Below are 22867 nucleotides of genomic sequence, written 5' to 3' on the forward strand. Positions count from 1 at the left end.
CTTACACTATGACGCAAGTGTAGCAAAGACTGGTCTCATTTTACATATTACAAAATTAAAGCTCAGTGTAAACAAGATTACAAAACAGACTCAAACTCTGAATTATCGACTGCCAGCAAGAAGCTTCCCACTGTTCTGCACCATTATTCTATGTTATTATATTAGACCCCCTATTAGTCTAAGGGGCAAGATGGCATGACCAGTGAAATTTGCCAATCTGCCAACTTCAAAGTTAAACTCCTGGGTACGGTATGAACAGTATAGAAGATGGCAATACAAAAGCACAGCTTCAAATGGGAACATCAAAGGAGAATGAGCACTGCCAGATAGGCAGAGAACAGCATCAAGATTTGCCAAGAATGCCCTAAAGCAGAATGAAACATGTTGATAACCCGAAAACAAGAGTGTCAACGAGTACACCCCTGTGGCATCATAACCGTCACAGCTAACTTCTATTGAGTGCCTACTAAATAAATTAACTGATACAGTATATGCCAGCACTGTATTAAGGGCTTTCATGTATTGTATCAGTTCATTTAAACTATATACATTGTATTTCCCCCAACTCATAGTTGACTTAATTTTGTCTTAGAGAATTTAAATAACTTTTCCTAAATCAGAATGGTAGAGAACTGATTTAAACTTGGAACTATGTCAGCAGATGACTTAATGTTAGCCACTAATTTTTTGATCTCCAGCACCAAGAAATCTGGCAATAGTGTACACACTTAAATAGAGAATAATTTCCATTAGTTCAGCCATTTTCAGGGTCTCAGAACCCCTTTGGTCGTAGAACCTCTTGTATAAAAAAAAATTTTTGTCTTAGTAAATATTGAGAACTCAAAGAACTTTTGTTTATGCTGGATACACCCACTGGTATTTACCATATTAGAAATTAAACCTGAGGAATTTTAAAAACATAAGAACCTGTCAGAGCAGAGGCATCGTCACATATCATGTAGGATTTGGAAATCAACAGTACATTCAGGAAAGAGGACGACTGAAATGGCAAATAAAGTCTTAGTATCGTGAAGATAGTTCTAACCTTTCAAACACTCTAAGAGGGTCTCAGGGACCCTATGGTCCCTGGAACACACCAGGTAACTGCTAGATTAGAGTACAGTTGATCCTTGGAGGTGGAGGTGGGGGAGAAGAGGGCAGTTAGGGATGCCAAACCCTCATGCAGTCAAAAATCTGTGTATAACTTCTGACTCCCCCAAAACTTAACTACAGTCATCCCTCAGTATCCACGGAGGACTGGATCCAAGACTCCCAAGGATACCAAAATCCGAGGATGCTCAAGGCCCTTATATGAAATGGTGTAGAACAATGCATAGCATCGGCCTTCCGCAGATTCCCAACTGCTTCCGATACGCCATTGGCTTAAACCACTGTTGGCTGAATCTGCGAATCCGAAATCCTGGCATATGGAGGGCTGACCGTGTATTTATGGAAAAAAAAAATCCATATGCAGTTAAAAATCCTGTGCAGTTAAAATCTGTATTGTTCAAAGGTCAACTGTATTTACTATATTTTAAAATAAATCTTAAATCCTCATTACCACTACCTTGTCAGAATCTGTAAACTCTAGTTGAAAACTATTTATTTAAGACAGAGGCCTCATTTCAGAGATGAGGAAAAAAGATTCCGGGACGTCAAGGGGCATCCCTGAGATCACACAGCTTAGTTAATGGCAGACATCTAACCTTACTATATTAAAGAGCACATTTTTGGCTTACTAACTACAAAATACCAGTAGACAAATATTTGGGGATAGTTAGTTGGTAATAAGGAAAGCAACTGCACAACAGCAAATAGGGTATCAAAATTCCAAAGATCTCTTGAATAAGCCAGTACTTTCAGTGTTGTGCAGGTAAAACTAATACCGCAGACTTAATTTCTCCATTCACTCATAATGTGCTGCTCCTAGGGCTTCCACCGATGAAACAAATCCATGGTCTCTATCAGATGAGCCTAGCTAAGAACTTCATTTCCACTTCCACTTCCATGCAGAACGAATTAACAGAGTGCAGATTAACCCTCACACTTGAAACAACAACAATAATAATAATAAAAACTAAACAAAATACATTAAACAAGTTTTGAGACATTGGATATGGGCAGTGCAGGGGAGGGGTAATAAAGTGAATCAGTCCTATGATTGCTGAAGGGGGCAGGGGAGAGAGGGGGACACACCACTCTCCCCTACTAAAACTCCATGCCTACTAGAACTCCCCTACTAGAACTCCATGCCTACTAAAAAAATTATACAGAATATTCCAGACACATAGAAGATGAAAAATGTCACCAGCACCAGACCAACACAATGAAGAATGTTAAAAGAAGTCCTTCAGTCAAAAGGAAAAGAATACTAGAGGGAAATATAGATATACACAGGGAACTAAATGTTCTCTGATCACGAAATCTTATTAAATATCACTATCACAAATATATCAACAGAATTTCCAAATATTTCAAAATTAAACAACACATTTGTAAATGATTCATGAGCCAAGGAAGAAATCAGCAGGAGAACAATAAAATATTTTGAACTGAATGAAATAAAAACACAACACAACAAAAACTATAGGATGCAGGTAACACGTTCAGAGGAAAATTTATAGTATAAAATGCCTATTAGAATACATGAAAGGTCTCAAAATGACCTCAGCTTCCACCTTAACAAACTAGAAAATAAAGAGCAAATTAAACTCAAAGTAAAGGTAAGAGTAGAAGTCAAATATATTCAAAACAGAAAAATAGAAACAAACGAACAATGAAACCAAAAATGAGTTCTTTGAGAATGTCAGTAAAATAGATAAGCCTTTAGCCATACTGAGCAGGAAAAAAAGAGGCAATGATTCACCAGTATCAGGAATGAAGTAGGTATTATCACTATAAATCCTACAAATATTGTACCAGGTAGATTCTAAAATGGCCCTCAATCTCTGTCTTCTGGCATTCACACTCCTATATAAACCATCCGTCTTAAGTGTGAGCTGGTCTAATGACTTGCTTCTAAATAACAGAATATGGCAAAAGTGATGGGATGTCCTGTCTATGATTAGGCTCCATAATATTGTGTCTTCTATCTTGCTAGCAGACCCTCTCCCTTGCTGGCTTTGATGACGTAAGTGCCGTGATGAGAAGACCCAGTTGGCAAGATACTGAGGGCATTTTCCAGCCAACAGCCAACAGTGAACTGTGGCCCTCAGTTCAACAAACCAAGAGGAACTGAATCCTGCCAAAAAACACATGAGCTTGGGAGCAGATGCTTCCCAAATCATTCTTTCAAATGGGACTCCAATTCTGGCCAATACCTTGTGTACAGCCTTGCAAGAGACCCTAAAGCACAGGACAAAGCTAAAGTATGCCAAATTCCTCACCCACAGAAACTGTGAGACAATAAATCTGTGTTATTTTAAGCCACTAAGTTTGTGATAATTTGTTAATGTTGCAAGAAACTAATACAAATATTTAAAAGATAAAGAAATATTATGAATAACTTTATGCCAATAAATTCAACATAGATGAAATGGACAAAGTTCCTAAAATACACAAACTAACAAAACTCAATCAAGAAAAAATAAATAACTTGAATAGTCCTTCATAACAAAATTAAAATTGTAATTAAAAATCGTCATCGCCCCCCCCCCAATCCTCAGGCCACGTTATCTTCACTGGTAAATTCTACCAAACATTTAAGGAGGAAACAATACCAATTCTACACAAATTCCTTCAAAAAAATTAAAGAGGAAGTAATATGTCTCAACTCATTCTCTGAGGCCAGTATTACTGTGATACCAAATTCTGATAAAGACAGTGCAAGAAAAAAAAATTCCTACAGATCAATATTACTCAAATATAAAAATTCTTGTCATTTCAGCAAATCAAACTCAACAATACGTAATAACCCAGTGCTATATATCTCAGGAATGCAAGTTTGGTTTAAAATTAAAAATAGTAATCAATATAATTTCCACAGTAAACACACTGAAAAAGAAAACCATAAGACCATCTACATACACACAGAAAAAATATTTTATAAAACCCAACATCCAGTTTTGATAAATATTCTAAACAAAGTAGGAATAAAAGGGAACGTCCTCAATCTAATAAATCACATCAGTGAAACCTATAGCTAACATCATACTATACTTAATGGTGAAAGACATGTTTTTTCCCCAAATCAAAAACAAGGCAAAGCTATTCACTTTTACCACTTCGTTCAACATTGTACAAGAAATCATAACCAATGCAACAAGGGGAAACATCCAGATTGGAAAGGAAAAAGTTAAACTTTCATTATTCATGAATGACATACTATCCAAACAGAAAATCCTCCAGCATGTACAAAAAAGCTTCTATAGCTAGTGAGTTTACCAAGAATATAACGTCAATAAACAAAAATCTACTGTAGTTTTATATAAGACATGAACAACTAGAAATTGAAATTTAAAAGTTATAACAGCATCAAAAATTATTTAGTGATAAACTGAATGCAAGTTGTGCAAGATGTGTTCAGTGAAAACTATACAACACTACTAAGAGAAATTAAAGACAACTTAAGAGATATACCATATTCATGGATCAGAAAGCTCCACACTGTTAAAGTATCAATTCCCCTTAAACTGATCTATAGATTGACTGCAACCCCATCCAAAATCCCAGAAGACTGTGTAGAAACCAATACACTGGTTTTAAATTTTTAAATTTATATGCAAAGTACCTAGAATAGGCAAAACAATTTTGAAACCAAGTAACAAGTTTGGAAATTTTACACTACCTGATTATCAAGATTTATTTTAAAGGTACAGTAATCAAGATAGTATGGTATTGGTGCAATGATTAAAAAATCAATGGAACAGAATACAATTCAGAAATTAACCCTGACATACATGTTCAATTCATTTTCAACAGAGCTAACAAGGGAATTCAACGGAAAAAAGATCTCTTTAATAATGGTGCCAATAAAACTGGACCCTTATTTCACACCCTAATCAAAAATGATTTTGCAATGAATCGCAGCTCTAAATAGTTAAATGTATAAGATAGCTAACTTACTATTTCTTGAGACTGTTACTAGCAGTCAAATTTAATTCATAAGAAATACAGAAGGATTCCATATTCCTGAAAAATATGAGGAAGTATACTCTATTCCTTTCTTAAAGATATATATAATTTACAATATCATTAAAAACAGAAATCTAACATCAACAAAGAAGTCTGTTTAATTTTAATTCAGTAATTCATGAATAGTGGACCAGCTCTGTATTTACACATTGTTTATTAATATCCTATTAAGTTTGCATGGAGCACACCATATTCTTGATGTTTAGCATTGGAGATCACTTAGTGATTAAGTAGTATCAGCTGTCCTGAACTATCTTCTCTGTGTTGGTGATCTATTACATCTTACTGAGTTCACAATTTTCTGAGTTTGTGCTCTATAAAAATTATTCTTGATTTCTCACTAACCCTACCTTACTCTTTTAGATCACTTGTAATTCCAATTGCATAATATCCACTATAGTATTGTTCAAAATTTTTGTTTTATACATGTTAGGAACTAATGTCCAGAATAAGTAATTCATTAACCAAGCTCATTTACCTAATGGAAGAGGTCTCCAGGCTTAAGTCCTCCGTTTTTTGTATTACAAAACAGATAATCATTTTCACTTGATATGCCCTCAAGATTTCGTACCAAGTATTGCTTCTATTTCTGTGCTTCCGTTGTCCTGGGACATCATTATCAGAGCTTTTATCATTCTATAGTATAATAATCCCTTTTTCCCATGAGAATGAGCACTACTTTTGCCCAGGGTATGTGGACTTCTCATTTTTGTTTTGCCCAACTAATTCCAGTGACTAGAAAATAGTGGAATCTCAATAAACGCTTCATGAATGACAGACGTGGACAAAAAAATGTGAACAGCTCCCAAACAAGAGTAGAAAAGTCCAAGAGAAGACTAGGATTCCAGATTGGGAAAAAAGATAACAGAGGAAAAGTCATCAATGCAAAAAGTTGATTATGATGTAAAACCACATTCAAATAATTATTTCATTTAACAGCATAAAGGATTAAGAGTCAGTTCAATATATTTAAAGAACACCTACCAAGCTGTTATTCTCAGACTAAAAGTGTTAGACTATATGACAACAAAAGTAAATCACCAAAGAAACTAAAATTATTTGAGCATGCTGTCTTCAACATACATGATCTCATTTAGGTCTCATAATTTCCTTGTGATGTAGACATCCTTTAAAACAGATTTAAGGAACTCAAGCCTCTTCTTTTAGAATCTATAGTCATAAGAATGTGGTTACCCATTTCCCCCCCAATAATATCCATCCCAAGACCTGTAATGCAATGAACTTTTCCAATACTTTTAATTTTGTAAACATAATTTAGTTTTTCTGACTTATAGAACCTATTGATGAGTATTTAGAAACTGTAACAGGTCTCTCATCTTGTTCAGGACATATCCCAGGAATCCAAAACAGTTTCCTTCCTAAGGAGCATCTGAGACCTATAAAAATCCCCAACATGATTTTGTATCAGAATGGATTTAGATACTTTTCATGAGACTGTATGTAAAAACAGGAACACTTATAGACTAGTTAAGTTCCAGATATTGTGTTAATAAAAACATAAAACTTCCTCTGTTTAATTCTTACAAATTTCTTATGAGATAAATCTCTTCTTTGCAGATGAGAAATCTGAGGCTCAGAAACTAAGTATTTTATCTTTTCCAAGGTCAAATATAGAGTTGAAATCAGGACGCAAACTTAATCTAATTCACTCCATGGCTCATGTTTTTTTACGTATAAAATGTCAATAATATAAGAAATAATGATAGACCCATTATCTTACAAGTCTAGAATATCTGTCTTTACAGTCCTGGACTAGCAGTAATAACAAACTGTATTGAGGTCTCTTTTATACGTTGGCAAGTGTGATATGATAGAAAGGGACAGCAATTTAGAGTCATACCTGTAGTTACTAATCTTAGGTGTTTAATATCTGGTTAGTTTTCTACATCCTCTGAGACTCAATTTCCTCAACCTCTAAAATGGATAGAATTTAAAAAATGACTTCTTGGTGAGCTGGTTTGACACTTAGAATAGGCACCATGTGAAAGGTTTTAAAATATACTGTGACAAATGCTAGTTACAAGTTACCAATAAAAAAAAAAAGCTACACAGGTCTAAAAATGTATTCAGCCAGAATCTATCCTCCAATTTGTTAACATGAATAATAAATATCTAAATGTAATAGAAAATAAGTAAAAAGCTTTCAGAAAGTAAGACCTCAACAAGTACAAAAAGGAACATAAGAGAGATTCAAAGATTATTATATTTTGACTTCCACTGGTTAACTTTAAAGACTACACAATGAGAAGATTTAAAAAAGAACTGTAAAGATCAATTCTGATAAAGCTGCTATTTCACAGGCATACAAAGTTAAGTGAAACTCACCGAGAGGTGAGAAACTGACAAAAAGGCTCCTTCCAGAAGATCTGTTAGAGAATCTCAACAGGCACTGTCCCTGGGAGAATGGCTAGACTAAAAAAAGTCCATTTTGACTGGCTTAAAATGGCAACGGGCAATCTGATAGGTTTATGATTTCTCTCATTTTAAATATCTGTTGGCAAGAGATTTAAAGTAGTTTATTACCATCTTAACCCAATTATTTTCGTATCCAAGAACATGAAGATTACAATTGACAGGCAGGTGCTGTTCTGAATACAACTGAGAGTAACAAACATTTCCCTCATGGGTTTATTTAAAGCTAACTTTAGCATACACCCTTCTCTTACCCATAGTTTTCTTCACATTCACAACATTCAGAAGGAGCAGTTACATAACAAAACAGAGATTAATGGGAACACAGATGCAATATACAGAAAACACTTACTTTAATTCTGTCCCTCCTGTCTTGCTTTGCTATTTAACTGCTTCATCTCCTGTTTTGTACCTGAGATCAAGAGGCATAAAATACTATTTCAAAATTTGTGTGTCCTTTCTAATTATTTCATTTGAACTCCTAGTAGCTATAAAACCTACACCATTTTCCCCTTCAAAAATAAAAACAACAGCAAACAATGAACAATCTAGAGAAAGGAAATATCTACGCTAAAGGAAAGTAACACTAAACTTTATTACCCATCAGTGCTGACAAATGGAGGACAATAAAATAAAAACTATTTTTTTAAATTTTTATTCACATAACTAGATTTCCCCATTTATAATCAGCAAAACTATTTATCAAAATCAGACAATCTGTTCAAAGCCTAACTTGTCAAAGCCTAAATAAAACACATGGAGTTTAATTCAGAAGTCATCATTCTGTGCGGGAAGTTAAGTCCATATGATTTTGATTTTATATGTTCCTCAGTCACCATGTGTGCCAGTTTTGTTTTCCTTTGTGATATCTCTCTCTTTCCATTATTTTTGTGATTGTGATTCTACCATTTTAATCTAAGTCTTATTTCATTACAAGTGGGCCTGTGTAGCAACATCCTACCAGATCATCCTATTTCTTGTCACTCTTTTACTTTGGTTCCATCCTTCGTACCACAATATATTGATCTTTATAAAGCCCTTTGTGTCATTCCCTGTGTGAAAGTCTATTTTAATTGGCTCTCTGCTTCCCAAAGGAGAGACTATATTTCTTCTTCAGAAAGGTCACCTGCCTTATCACACTACTCACCAACAAAGCAAATTGATTTACTATTTACTGAGTTTTGTGATTTGGAGGCCTCTGTACCTGTGGTCCCATCACCCCACATATCCAGAAAGTTGTCTTCCTTTGAACCGTATTCATACAAATTCTGTTTGTACTGTATATAATACTCTACTCAAACACTTCCTCTTCTACTAAGTTTTTCCTAACCACCCCAAATTATCTCTTCCGCACCTGTAATCCCATGGTTATCAATGAAATTAATTCAGCAATTATTTGCTGCCTTAAAAGAGCTAAAGTTTTAAAATTTATATAACTCTTTAGGTAAATATGACTTGTATTTCTAACCATATTTCCTGAACTCTAAGATATACACTTAATCATGTTTTACATTTCAGAAACTGACTACATTTACAAACCTCATCATCTTGAAACTCGGGGACCATAGTAAGCCACAAACTACTTAAAAGCAGACAGTGTTACCATCCTTATTTACAATGGTGGCTTGGCTCTCATGTCATTGTGCTCCGCAGAAAGAAGAAAACCACAGGTTCTCTTTACCCCTAGATATCCCCAAGGCTTCTACTGTAAAATGTAAATGAACTACACAACAGGTTCTCCCAAAACTCCAGGCAGTATAACCCTGCTCGGGGTCAGAATGACCTCTGTGAGTTTTTATAAATAGCATACGAGGGGAACTAAGGCTCCATTACACAGTCTCACTATCCATCATACTATAGAGTGGCTTTTAGCCAAGCTCTTCCACATGAATGGAAAGATACTGAATACCTGCTAAGAATGGAGAGAGCACTGAGCAAAATTAAAGAACCCTTTAGCCACATCTGGCAGAAATGGTCCAGAGTTCCTATAGAAATAACATTAAACTCATCCAGATAACCTTTCGGTCTCTGTAGTTTCCATAGAAACTGAAAACTACATGTTTACTCTAGTTGAATTATTTTATTTTATTTTTATTTCCCTTAACCCAAGTACCTGATCTAGGGCTTTGACTATGACTCTTAGAAGACTAGAGCAACTCCTGAATCCTTGTACTCTCATATTTTCATTTTCTACCTTACCTGGTTTATCAGGCTGCTATCCATGTGTATTCCTGACAACTGGTCTGAGAAATGACCACTGCTGGCGTCCTTTAAATAAACCGAACCCTCACATAACCTTCATTGGGACAGGTAGCAGAAGTCATAGCATATTAAAATGAAAAACCTCAAAACGTACCTACTATTTACCCCTTAATAAAAAGTCCCTGAAATTATTTTGTGCTGAGTCATACATAGCAGCTAAACCAAGTATTTTAAAGCCAACTCATTACCACATAACTGGTTTTCCCCTTCTCCACTAATAGGACTCAGTCTGGGGCTTTAGTAAGGTAGCTATAATTAGTACCCAACCCCATTCTATGAAAAAAGGAAAAGAAAGAAAATTTGAGGCAAAGAGAAGCAACGTGCCCAGAGTCATACAGCTAAGGAGGAGGAGTGCCAGAAATCAGAACCCTGATAGCCTGATTTCAATATTCAAGCTCTTAAATTCTATGCTATTCAGCCTCACAATACACTAAACTTGCTCAGCAAATTTTTTAAAAAAAAATCGTATCATGCCCCATGTTCTCTTTTGGAGTATCAATTGCAGATCCTCTTCTCTTTTACCTTTCTCCTCTCTCTTTTGCCATTCCTTCAGTATATGGCAGAAAATTTAAGACAGTTCTTCTTTGAGTTGAGAAATACTAACATAAGGGGGTTAAAAATTACCAGCATAGAATTCGAATATCTGAGTTCTAGGTCAGAGTTTGTTTCTAACCAGGTAAACTATCCAGCCAAATCTCATGTGCATTTTGTATCAAAAAGCACACATCACAACTTAGCCAAATTTCAAACTCTCTAAGTCTTAGCTCCCTCATCTATGAAATAAAAGACTAATGTACACAACTAACATACCTTCTAGTTTTGAAAATTCTATGATACTGCACAATGGGGAGCGAAGAAAGAGCAACATGGGCATTACTGTTTCATTCTGCAACCGTATTATAAAGAAAAAAGGAAAACCATGGTAAAAATTAGCAATTTAAAAAAATAAGCAAACTCTAGTCAATTGAATGTTACTTCTTTTCCAAAAATAACTACCAAATTGATTTTATATAACCTAAAAACTGTTCATGATTAAAATACCAATTCCTGGTCACTGATGTTGAGTTCATTTAGCTTTTAAATTAAGAAATGAAAAACTCTATCTTAGGAAAGAGTGTCAACAAGAAGACTTCTCCTCTCTCCTGTGAGTCTCCTCATAACTTCGAGCCCAGGTTGCAAACCCCAATGGTACTTCAGTACTTGAGGCTTGGCCTAGCTTGTATAACAGAGCTAAGAGGCAGGAAAACCAAGATGACACAGCCCCGTGGAATTTCCATGAACTAAAACGATCAGACTTTTCAAAAACAGAATTTGTACACAAGGAAATATGTCCATTACAATGCACAATGAAGTATTAGATATTTGGAGATAATAATGGTGTTAATAATACTAATATTAATAGCAGCTTTCCTTTATTGTATTAATAAATGAAATACTTCATAACTTCATTGTTACATTTCACATTAACAAAAACCCTGTAAGGTATGTGTAAAATTATCATAATTTTAGAGAAGAGCAACATGAGGCACAAAGTGGTTAAGGAACTTGTCCACAGTCACAGAGCACAACTGTCCAGAGGCTGTGATCTTAAAATGCTTCACTAATAGTGTCATCAATGAGGACAATAATTTGAAGGCCTAGAAGAAAGGCCTATTGCCATTAATACCACCACCATCTACTTGAAGCTTCTCCATCTTGTCAGCTTTGTTTCTTTCCTCCCTGATCAACACAATCTAGTAAATCGCATGATTCTTCCCTGATTTAATTCTATTCAGCAAACACATATAGATTATCCATTATGTATAAAGCATTGTCCTACACAGACTAAAACTTTTATATCAAAGTTTGTCAGAAGACTTCTGCTTTCCCAAGAAAGAAAAACAGACAATTGAAGGGGAAAGGATATAGATTTTATTCATGTGCTTTACACATCTAAAAGAAGTAAAAGTATATTAAGCATCACTGAATCAGCAAATAATTCTTACTCATTACACTTAGAATGCAGCACATTTGCAAATACACTCATTCATTTAAGTTTGTTTGTTACATGTAGATTTAATTGAGGAATGTTGGTATACATAGGACTAAAGCCAACACTTACACAGCACTCACAATGTACGAGACACTGGTCTAAGCACTTTACACACTTGTATATTATCTCAAGTAATCCTCACAACCACCTTATAAAGTAGTCATTATTATCCCCATTTCACACATGAAAAAACTGAGATACAGAGAATTTAAGAAACTTGTCCAGAATCACATAGATAGTAAGGGGCAAAGCTGGGATTCACACCCAGACAGACTGGCTCCAGAGTCTGTGCCCTTAACCACTGCCTTCTAAAGAGGAAAAAAACTCTGAAACTGGAACAATAAGTCATTAACACTGTAATAAATAAGAAAAATTATGATATTCTCTGGCCTTTATGCCTAATACAATGCCAAATACAGAAAATATTCGCTTGCAAGAAAAGATGAAAAATAAGAGAGGGACGGGACAAACTCATTAACAACACCTCTTGCGCATGTCTAAACTATCTGAGATTTTAATCGCTCCTTTCGATCTCTGGTGATTTAATTCGATCACCACTTTCACATATTTCTGAAATTGGAAGTGATATTCACAGCACGATGATGTTATTTGTTCATGTGTGTGTTTCTGTCCTGCGCAGGTGGGCAGTATGTCAACAGTACAGAAACCAGGACTCCAACAAAGGTAGAGAAGTCTGAGGCACACATCACAAATACTGTTACTTCCCTCTGAGTGTCTCAAACATGTTCTGTGTCATCTCCACATCTCCTAACACTGCTATCCATTTCTTCTATAAGCACTGTTTAGGTACAGTGTTTATTTCTGTGTCTGCCTAACAAAAATTCTGCACTGAATGTGCTCATAACCAGAAATCCAACCAACAGAGGCTACTTTTCTGGTGGATTTGAGAAAAACAGGGCAGAAACACCAGACAGGAGCTCTGCTGGAGTGACTTGTCCTACTTCTAAGAGAACACGTATAAGACTAAATACAATGCTGAGAAGTTTGTGACCTCTTAACCACACAACTTCGGTGAAACTCCCTTATGCATCAAGTTTATAGAGAAAAATGGTATTTTCCTTGGATTCGATTTAAAGTGAGAGGCTATTAGGCAAAAAGTATACACAGCAAAAATTCTCCTGGAAAAGCTGTTAAAAACTTCAATCTGTATGATTTTGTGTAGCCAATCTTATACAGTAAAACATATCATAATATACAGTATTAATAGTTCATGTGCCAAATATGGTTTTACAATACTGCAAAAGATTATTCTTTCTCCCTTATAGTTTTGAGTGAGGGCAGGGAGGGAGGAGAATAGCAACTCGGAGAGTTGAATCCATGTAAATTAAAAGCATATGTTTTATACCTCCACCAAACTACTCACTTTGCTGTTTTCAAATATCTTTTATTGTGGCCTACTGTATTCAAACTTCACAAAAGATTTTTCTATTATTAATGTGAAAACAAATTATTTTTGAAACGATAAATTTGCTGTGATAGAAATGTATTATGTAAACATGGTAAAGTCTAAATAAATATCATTCATATAATTTCTACAAAAGTACCTGCAATTTCATGAAAGTTTAAACTGACTTAATAATTTTACTACAATGTGCCAAACTGGTTTTTAGCCAACATCATTATTTATTTCTGAATTTAAAAAAAATAAACATATTAAAATACTCAGGGAAATGAAGTACTCAGTCAACTGAGAATATTAACAAAATTATATCCATCTACACTTAAGATTATGAAAAAAATGGTCAAGATGGTGAAGGTGCTTAGTAATACAACCCAAAAAGTTGATAATATTAAAAAGTGCTGAGGATTTCAAAGATATCTATAAATGTCTGTGCTGGTGAGATTAGTTCAGGGGAGAAATAAATGGTTTGAAATTGTAAATAAAACCTAATTTCTTAAACTAGCTCACTAAACCATTTTAAGTTCAAAATCATGACTAGGATAGAAGAAGAAAGTCAGTCGAAGAGAGGATTTCAATGGGAACAAAATTAAAGAAGGGTAGCATTAAATCAGCAGTCTATCAGATTTCTCAGTAAACTGGGAATCTCTAAAGATTAATCTTGTTTTTTAAAATAGAAAACTAGCTTACCATAAAGTCAATTTAACTTTTCACTGCACACAATATACACTCAAAAAAATAAAGAATGAAAAATGGCATTTCACATTTGACCTATAGATCAAATAGCAAAACGAAAATCAAGTATTGCTTTGAATCTATCTCTAAGAGGCAAACTTCATTTCAGGATCATGATACGTGTAAATGTTTGGATACATTATTATGTTCTCTTCTCCTAAAATTCTAGTTAGTACTCAAGTAGAAAAAAATTGAAAGCTTGAAAGGGAAGTAAACATAAGGTACAAAGATACCATTTAATGCACTTTAAAAAATAACATATTATCACACACTAACTCAAGCCTCTGAAAAAAAATTATCCAGTAGTAATGAATAGTATTGTGTTCTCCACTATATATAAAATCCCTATTTCAAAATCTAAACAGGAAACCTACCTTTCCTATTCATAATATTATTCAAAGAATCAAAAACTTTTAAGGATGGAAGGAAATTTGGACACAAACCAGTTGAACTACCCCCAAAATAAAATAAGGTATCCACGATTAAATGGCAAGTTCACAGGAGAGTCAATAATAAATCCAAGTCTTGTGATACCCAGGGCAGTCAGGGCTTTTTACACTATAACTCAGCTTTCTTAGCACTGACTCCGGAAAAGGAAACACTAAAACTTTAACAGTCACTCTCTATATCTTTTTGGATTCCAAATGACTACCCTAGTTCTTACCAAAGTATTTAAAATAAATTAAACATAGGCTACAGCCAAATATAATAGCAAAAACCACACACTTTAATAAGAACTTTAACTCAGCATTTCAATGCAAAACACTGTAACCCTTATGAAGACTATGAACTTCAATCACATATTGAGTTTTCCTTCCACTTAAGCCAATTTGCTTCTAGGGTTAAGTACCCATAAATTTTATGCTTGTCTCTCTTCTCTTGATTAATTCTGAGAGAAATAAATAACTCATTAATCATTCAAAGTATGACCTTTTGGAAAAGGTATCTCTTAACCTCACCAATTTATTGGGGCATCTGGGAGCACAGGGTTTCATTTTATTGCCAATTCTTTGATCTAATTTGCAATCTCTCAAGTCTCCTTTTTTTAAGTTTTGGGGATTTTTTGTTTATCATTGCAAAAAGCTCTAACTTTTTAACCTTCAGTGTGTAGTACGTTGGGTTGGTCCTATCTTCTCTTAAGTGCCAACCAAGAAATATCATGTTATGTCTGCCTTGATATGCTTCCAAGCGACAGGGCTATAGAGTCCCTGATATATAAACAGCTGATGACTACTCGAGCAAGAATGGAAGAGGCGCGACTGGAAGTTGGTACTGTGATAGCCAGTGCCATCTCTCAAAACCAATACACAAAGAAAAATGCCTATGTATGGAAAATATGTAGTGAAGCTCTTCTAATTTCAGTAAAGAATTTTGTAGGTAGTCCAAGTGTACAAACACCACCAAGAATGTTTCCTTCATTGTAGGAGATTAAATAAACTCTCAATGTATGACAGTTAAAAACTGAATCTACTACAAAGGTACTCGTATTCTACAATATTCCAATGAACATACATTAATCTTCATTTCTCTTAAGAAATAGAGTTCATATATGAAAGAATTTACTTATTTGTCAAATTATCTTTATGGCTTTAATCAATGGTTAATGAGAAAACTTACTCTAGATGAGTCGTAAGAGGGGCTTGGTTGACCACTTGTTCCCCAAGATGTTGTACTTCCTCGTTCATCAATACCTATGGAAAGAAGAAAGTGAAATATACAAATTCAAATGGGTACTATGATGGATTTTTTGTTGTTGTTGTTGTTGTTATGCTTTGGCAGAAAGTACAATTCAGCAAGTGGCAGATGCATATGCATGGAACTGGCTGCATATCAATCCTTGTCTCAGAAACCTGTAGAAAAGTTACTTCAGAATATCTTCATCACTGCTTCATAGAATGCTCTATATACACTGCAGAATTTCAGAAACGAAATATATCTTTGGTGACTTTAGAATATGGCATAATCTATGTTTTTCCATCTCTATCCCCATTACTATTTCTAAGAGTAGATGAACCCTAGAGCTTTCTGTAGTTTAGTACTGCCTATATGAAAATATGAACAATTCAGCCCTTACGGATAAGCCTCAGAAAATGAAGTAAGTCAAACTGCCCAAGTTAATAAAACTGGTTTCTATCAGAGCACTGATTAGATATTCTTAACTAAAGACATCAAACTAATTGAACCAATCAAATATCAAAATTAATCCAAATGACACTATCCTCATCCTAGTAAAATCTCCTCTAAAATTTGAATCCAAGTAAGTAGATCCACTCTTATGAAAGTTGCAAAGGAAAACTCAAAGTGAGAAAGGACGAGTAACCATTAACAACAAAACAATTCATTGTGCTCCTTAATGTACCTCCTGAAGCTCTGGCTCTACTATTTTCACCTTCTAATCAGTCTCTAGAAAAATCTGAAAGAGTTGGAGATCTCTTAATCCATCCATTTCTCCATTTTCTGTTTTGAGAACCTTTCTTTTTCATCCTTGACTCCTAACAGAATACACTTTCCCAACCCCTTCTGAGCTTCTTTCTATGATGAAATACAAATAGTTGACTTTTTTGTTTCATTCTTGCATGAGAAAACTCTAGATGTTGCAAATACAACATTCTACTAGGTAAGTTTAGAACCACTTTTTCTTCAAAAAGTTCCTTTAAATCCTCTGTTATTTAGATGAGAATGTGATGTGTAGAAGTTAAATGCTCCAAATTTCCAATAACTAGCCACCCTTCCCAAGGCTCTTTCAGAGACAGAATTACCAATTGAAGGGATAAGGGACAAAAAGCATGGAAAGGGAAGTTGGTTTCCAAAGTGAAACCAACTAACTACTAATTCAGTTAGTAGGACCCTAATTTATTCTTTTAATGATCTGTACTTCCTTTATTAAGGGATTATTACAATGTAGAGAAACAACGGGTACCTACTACAGACCACATTCCAGGCACAATCTCAAGTGAACTCGAAGCTTTGAAAACAGAGATTATGTGTAAAAATACAAAATGTTTTGTTCATTCTTATTAAAATTCTTATTAAATTTCTATATTTAAGAAAGATTCTACAAGTTTGAGGAGTATCTTATAAAAACACACTGTTACTCTCTCTCCAGTATCACCAGTTACCTGAGTGCTATTTTCCAAGCATTTTCTTCACAATCAACACTACAGAAGGGCAGATAAGATTCTTATGTGACCCAATCCAAGACAAAAGCTATTATTAAACTATAAAATCCATTAATGTAAAACTACTTATGAAACTTCAAATAATTTTATTAAAGTGTTTGTAAATTGGCTACTGAAAGCAGGTTCTCAAATATTTGTAAACCCATGTTTATAGTGTTATTGCAGGCAAAAAGAATAGGGCTGCTGGAAGAGAGGGGGTAGGAAAGGGAGGAGGAAGAAAAGGGATACAAAGGAATGATAATGAGATCATTCTTAAGAAAAGGTGTAGCTACCAGACCAGCCAGAATTAGATTTTGGTGGCCAACGCCGACCCAGGACTCCATCTTGTCCCTCAAGGTAACTTTAGCTAATTATATTGGATGATAAATATTATTAGCATTGTGGACAGGGAAAATCTCCACCCCGTGCCATTGTGACAGTTCTGACTAGAACCAAATAAGGACAAGAGAATCTCACCTCCCCATGGGAAGGAGTGGTCGTGAAGACGGCCCTGGGAATGCCTACAACACCACCACTAAATTTTGAAATTTTGTGCCCTCATTTTGAGGGTAATAAATTCCTAAGCCCCTTTGTTTTTCAGAGCAGTTGACCCTCTCCTGGTCCGCCCACTCCCACCATCTTGGGAGTGTAGTATCGTATTTCTTTTACTAAATTCACTGTCTGCTTGGCTTATTTGGTGCGCCCTTGAATTCCGTCCTGTGACAATAACAATAACCCATTTCCCGGCAATAGTAGCAGCATTATTTACAATACCTAAAAGGTGAAAGCAACTCAAGTTATCTATCGAAGGATTAATGGATAAACTAAATGTGGTATATACACACAGTGGAATATTATTCAGCCTTAAAAAGGAAGGAAATTAATCACATGCAAAAACATGGATGCAACTGAGGACATTATGTTAAGTAAAACAAACCTGTCACAAAAGGACAAATACTGTATGATTCCACTTTATATGAGGTGCCCAGAGGAGTCAAATTCATAGAGACAGAAAGTAGAATGGTGGGGCTGTGGGGCATAGGGAAAATCATATTTTCATTGAACATATGTAACATATAATGGAAATTTATTTTGATGGTCCTATCCTAATGAAAAAAATCAGACCATAATTTATTTGTTTTAGGGCTGAACAGTCTTATACCAAATAATTAATAAATATGAGGCCTATGTGTTATTTTAAATACATTTGTAAAAGAAAAATATAGAAAAGATGGGTGCCTGCTACAGAAAACATCTCAGACAAAATTTAAAAGAGATACATGAAATTCTGTGAAAACATACTCAATTCTCATCAAGTGACACTAATTACTTCCACAGAATGACGGAAGAGCAAAATTAGTTAAATATATTGGTAATTAAGCCACCAGCTAAAGAGTACTACATACCAATAATACTGGACATGGCACGGGGCTCAAAGCACGCTATAGAATAAGAAGGATCTGGCTAGGTTTGAAACTCAGAGCTCTATAGTTTTATTGTTAACATATCCAGACTCTGAATAGAAGGTTGTGGCTGGCACTGACAAAGGCAACAGTCATCTTTAGGCATCAATGACTCCTTTCTGTTGAAGACAATGGCTATACAAACATAGAAATATGACAGGAAGAATAAACTTTCCAAAGCTTCAGCCATAAGATTAAGGTAAGCAGGAAAAAAGACGTTACACATAGAAAATAAACTGAATACAGAAATTATACAAATTGACCAAAATCTGAAAAACAATAAGAAAATGCATCACAGTTGCAATACAGTGATTGGGAGAAAAACATTGTTATTAAGATATGTCTAAACCATCACTGCCATATATTTTATTTCCTTCCCATTTCTAGTCTATGCATGCCAGTTCAACAATTTGAGAGAAGCTAGTTCCTCAACTGACAGATTAAAAAATGGTAGATGTAAAAGAGAGATTACTAATAATTAAGTGGTAGAAACACTTTGAGACTTGCTTAACTTTCCAATAATTAATCTATTCTATTTCTACTCAACAAGATTAAAAGTTAATGAATAATTTAACTAATACAGGTATTAAAATGATCTTTTCTGTTTTAATCTTTTATATACACAATCTCTTAAGTACCTGCTTTTCTGACTAGAACCAATTAGATAAAGTCCAATATATATTTTGATTCTACATGTCCCATTTTAAGACATACTATTTTTACTTAATATTTTCTAGTAAAAAACAAACATTAAATTTTAGATCTTATATCTGAAAACAATGGCTTATAAATTCAATGAAACAATCTGCTACCTCATTTGTAAAACATTTTAATAGAAAAGTAACAAAGCAAATCATTGATTATTGCTACAGATATAGGCAGTTCTCTAAGAGGCTGGAGAAGGACTAATTTCTAGAGAAAGAATAAAGGTGGAAACCAAGTTTTTGAGGTATCAAAGAGCAAGACTTTGGAGGACCAAGTAAACTTCTTGGCAAAGTTCAATATCTAGCATTACTCTCTTTTCTATGAAGAACTCAGATATTAGTCTACCTGCTTCCTCTCCACTAACACCATCTTTTGATTTTGACCAAAAACATTCTCTTCCTTGAATCAATCCAAAAGTTCTCTCACAGTGTCTATCCCATTCCTTCTTTCATTCTCCAAGCACAGAGTCCTATAGACTTCGCTAGGTTTTAAACCACTAGCAAAAACTGGAAACATATTTTTGGGGGTTGAGGGAGTGAGTTTTATATACTCTCAAGACCTGTTTTTCCCCCCCATGTGGGCCCCAACAGCACAGAGTGTGTGTACATAACGCATTACTCAACGTTTGGTGAGGCTCAGACAAGACCTGCCTGGAGATAAAAGGGGTGAATAAGGAGCAAAGCTGCAGATCAGTTTCTTCTCCCACTTGACACTACCAGAAGTATCACCAAAGACTGCCACCCTAGGCCAAGACTAGGGTAAAGCGAGAAACAGGTCTGGAATTGGGAAAATGTTTTAAGTAGTAGTGAGCTGAGAAGGGAGGAAAGGAAGAAAGGGGACGATACAAAGAATGGAGAGGAGAAGAGTAGTTAGGCTATTCCGGCAGCAAAGCTGGTAAGAAAAACAAGTCAATACAGCCACTCTGCTTGACATCATGCCCAAATCTATCTCTATAAAAAAGGGGCACATATAAAGTTGGGAGTGAGAGCACAGGGGTTTGTATATGCACACGCTCTTTCTCTCTGTCTCTCTCTTGCTCTCTGTCTCTCTCTCTCTTTCTCTCTCTCTGTCTTGCTCTTTCTCTGTCCCTTGCGCGCGCGCGCGCGCACATACTCTCACACACACACACACACACACTCTCTCTCTCTCTCTCTCTCTCTCTCTCTCTCCCCCCCATTGCTGGCACTATAAAAATATCACATCCTGGGCCAGCCCGGTGGCTCAGGCGGTTGGAGCTCCGTGCTCCTAACTCCTAAGGCTGCCGGTTAGATTCCCACGTGGGCCAGTGAGCTCTCAACCACAAGGTTGCCAGTTCAACTCCTCGAATCCCTCAAGGGATGGTGGGCTCGGCCCCCTGCAACTAAGATTGAACACGGCACCTTGAGCTGAGCTGCCGCTGAGCTCCCGGATGGCTCAGTTGGTTGGAGCGCATCCTCTCAAACACAGGTTGCCGGTTCGACTCCCGCAAGGGATGGTGGGCTGTGCCCCTGCAACTAGCAATGGCAACTGGACCTGGAGCTGAGCTGCCCCTTCTACAACTAAGACTGAAAGGACAACAACTTGAAGCTGAACAGCACCCTCCACAACTAAGATTGAAAGGACAACAACTTGACTTGGGGAAAAAAAAAATATCACATCCTAACACTGTTATAAATAAAGGAAAGATAATATACTTTGCAGAACAGCCATCTGCTACAAGGTAATTCAATAAATGATTTGATGAAAGAAATCTCATTGGAGATACCGTAGCTATGTCAGATAACCAAAGCTATGAATGTGTCTCTTCAATAGTTTCTTTACTCAATTTTATTTATGGAGTAATGATATTCCTTTAGAGAAGATTCAAAGGCTGCAATCAATTGTAAAATAATATACACCTAAAAACCCAACACCATTTTTATTATGTTTTTCAGATTTTAGATACTCATGAAATAAATATACACTGTGTTTTTCTAAAAATTCACTGTGATATAAGGTCAATTAGAATATAATGGCAAATCCTCTGTAGTTTTGCTATACATTAATGACAAACAAAACAGAAGAGCTATGGGAATACTAAAATTATAACGGAATTTAAAAGAAGTTAAGACATGCTGCCTCATATGAAGTGTAACATTGGTTTTAAGAGTTTTATTTACTCATGAAAAATTGAGATTCTGTACAATGAAATGTTAAATAAAAATTTGATTTTTTTATAAAAAAGTATGTAAGAAAATAAGACCAATAAAAAGATGAGAAGGATTTGCCTTCTCAGGTCATCTTTTAAAATTCAATCACAATTTCTATTTGGTACTGTTTCGAACAAAGATTTACAACAGGGGTGTCCAAATTTTTTTCAACGTTTTTTACCAAGGGCCGTATGTGGTAAAATACACAAACAGCCGGGCCACTTACTCAAGGTGAAGTCCGTATTGCCTCACCTGGTTTATTTAAATAAACTAAATATATTTTTGGAATTTGCTGCGGGCCAATTAAAAATGGATTGCGGGCCGCAGTTTGGATACCCCTGATTTACAAGTAGGAATATTCTTTCTAGTGCCAAAGCACACTAGAATAAGGTAGTAAACACATGGCTCATTTCAAGAAAATAACTTTGAAAATAACTTTCAAACAGTGATTTTACTATGTTATTGTTATTAGACACATCACTGTATATAAAAATGTCCTGTAAAGATACAATTAAAAAGGATGTTCCAGTGATTCAACGGAAGAAGTTAGAGAGGGTCCAAAGGAAACAATAAATCTCCCTCTTTAAGAAAAAGAAACGAGCTGATGGCCATGGATTGAAACTAAGCTCCCAGAGGGCAAGCAGGTATTTTGTACCACCTTGGAACTGTCTAGTGACTCAGTCTACTGAGGTTTTGCGCTAACTGTTTGAAGAGACATTCTAACCCTGACAAAGCTCTTGAGCTGTCTCCAAACCTCTAAACTAGCTGTCAAGTTTCTGGAAACAAGGAAAGTCTTCCCACTGCACCTGAGAAGCAACTACAACATTCCTTTCCAATCTAAATACCAAAGCCCTGCACTTAAAAACCATTACCGGTTGTTTTCTTCCATAGAGGCACAGTCAACTCTTTTCAAAAAGGCTTGATACCTCTTCAACTCTGGATGACCCTCAATAAAAAATCTCACTACTCAGGTTCTCAGTGGTACAATCCAATTACATTTACCTTATAAACATTTCCCAAGTCTGACCTATGACTCCCTATTTTTAACATGATCATTTTAGTCCACCCACCATCATCTCTGACCTGTATTACTGCAATTGCCTCCTGAACTCCCTTTTTACTGTCATCCTACAGACTGTGTTCTCTACATAGGAACTAGAATGGCAACACAAAGCATGAGAATCTTATCCTCAAAATCTACCAATGGCTTCCCATTGCATTCAGAATTAAATCCACTAGTCTACAATGTTTTACAGGTTCTGCCTCCCACCTCTCTCACTTCATCTCCTACTATTCTTTCTCTTGGATCACTCTATCTCAACAAGACCCCCTGCTTTTGCTCAAACACACCAAGTATG

At 35.4% G+C, this 22867-nt stretch overlaps 1 protein-coding gene across 12 annotated transcripts in view; it reads right to left on the reverse strand.

The window, feature by feature from the left end:
• TCF12 (transcription factor 12) overlaps nucleotides 1–22867 on the reverse strand; it is a 390613-nt gene that overhangs the window by 185984 nt on the left and 181762 nt on the right. For 11 of the 12 annotated variants that reach the window (XM_033108034.1, XM_033108033.1, XM_033108043.1 and 8 more), the window contains exon 4: nucleotides 15633–15706. In XM_033108034.1, coding sequence (XP_032963925.1) covers nucleotides 15633–15706 — 74 coding nt within the window. Of the gene's footprint in view, nucleotides 1–7918; nucleotides 7979–15632; nucleotides 15707–22867 lie in introns of all 12 variants that reach the window. The other variant, XM_033108045.1, reaches the window with a different exon arrangement.

The sequence above is a fragment of the Rhinolophus ferrumequinum genome, chromosome 6 (assembly GCF_004115265.2).
Source record: "Rhinolophus ferrumequinum isolate MPI-CBG mRhiFer1 chromosome 6, mRhiFer1_v1.p, whole genome shotgun sequence".
In the NCBI taxonomy this organism is placed as follows: domain Eukaryota; kingdom Metazoa; phylum Chordata; class Mammalia; order Chiroptera; family Rhinolophidae; genus Rhinolophus; species Rhinolophus ferrumequinum.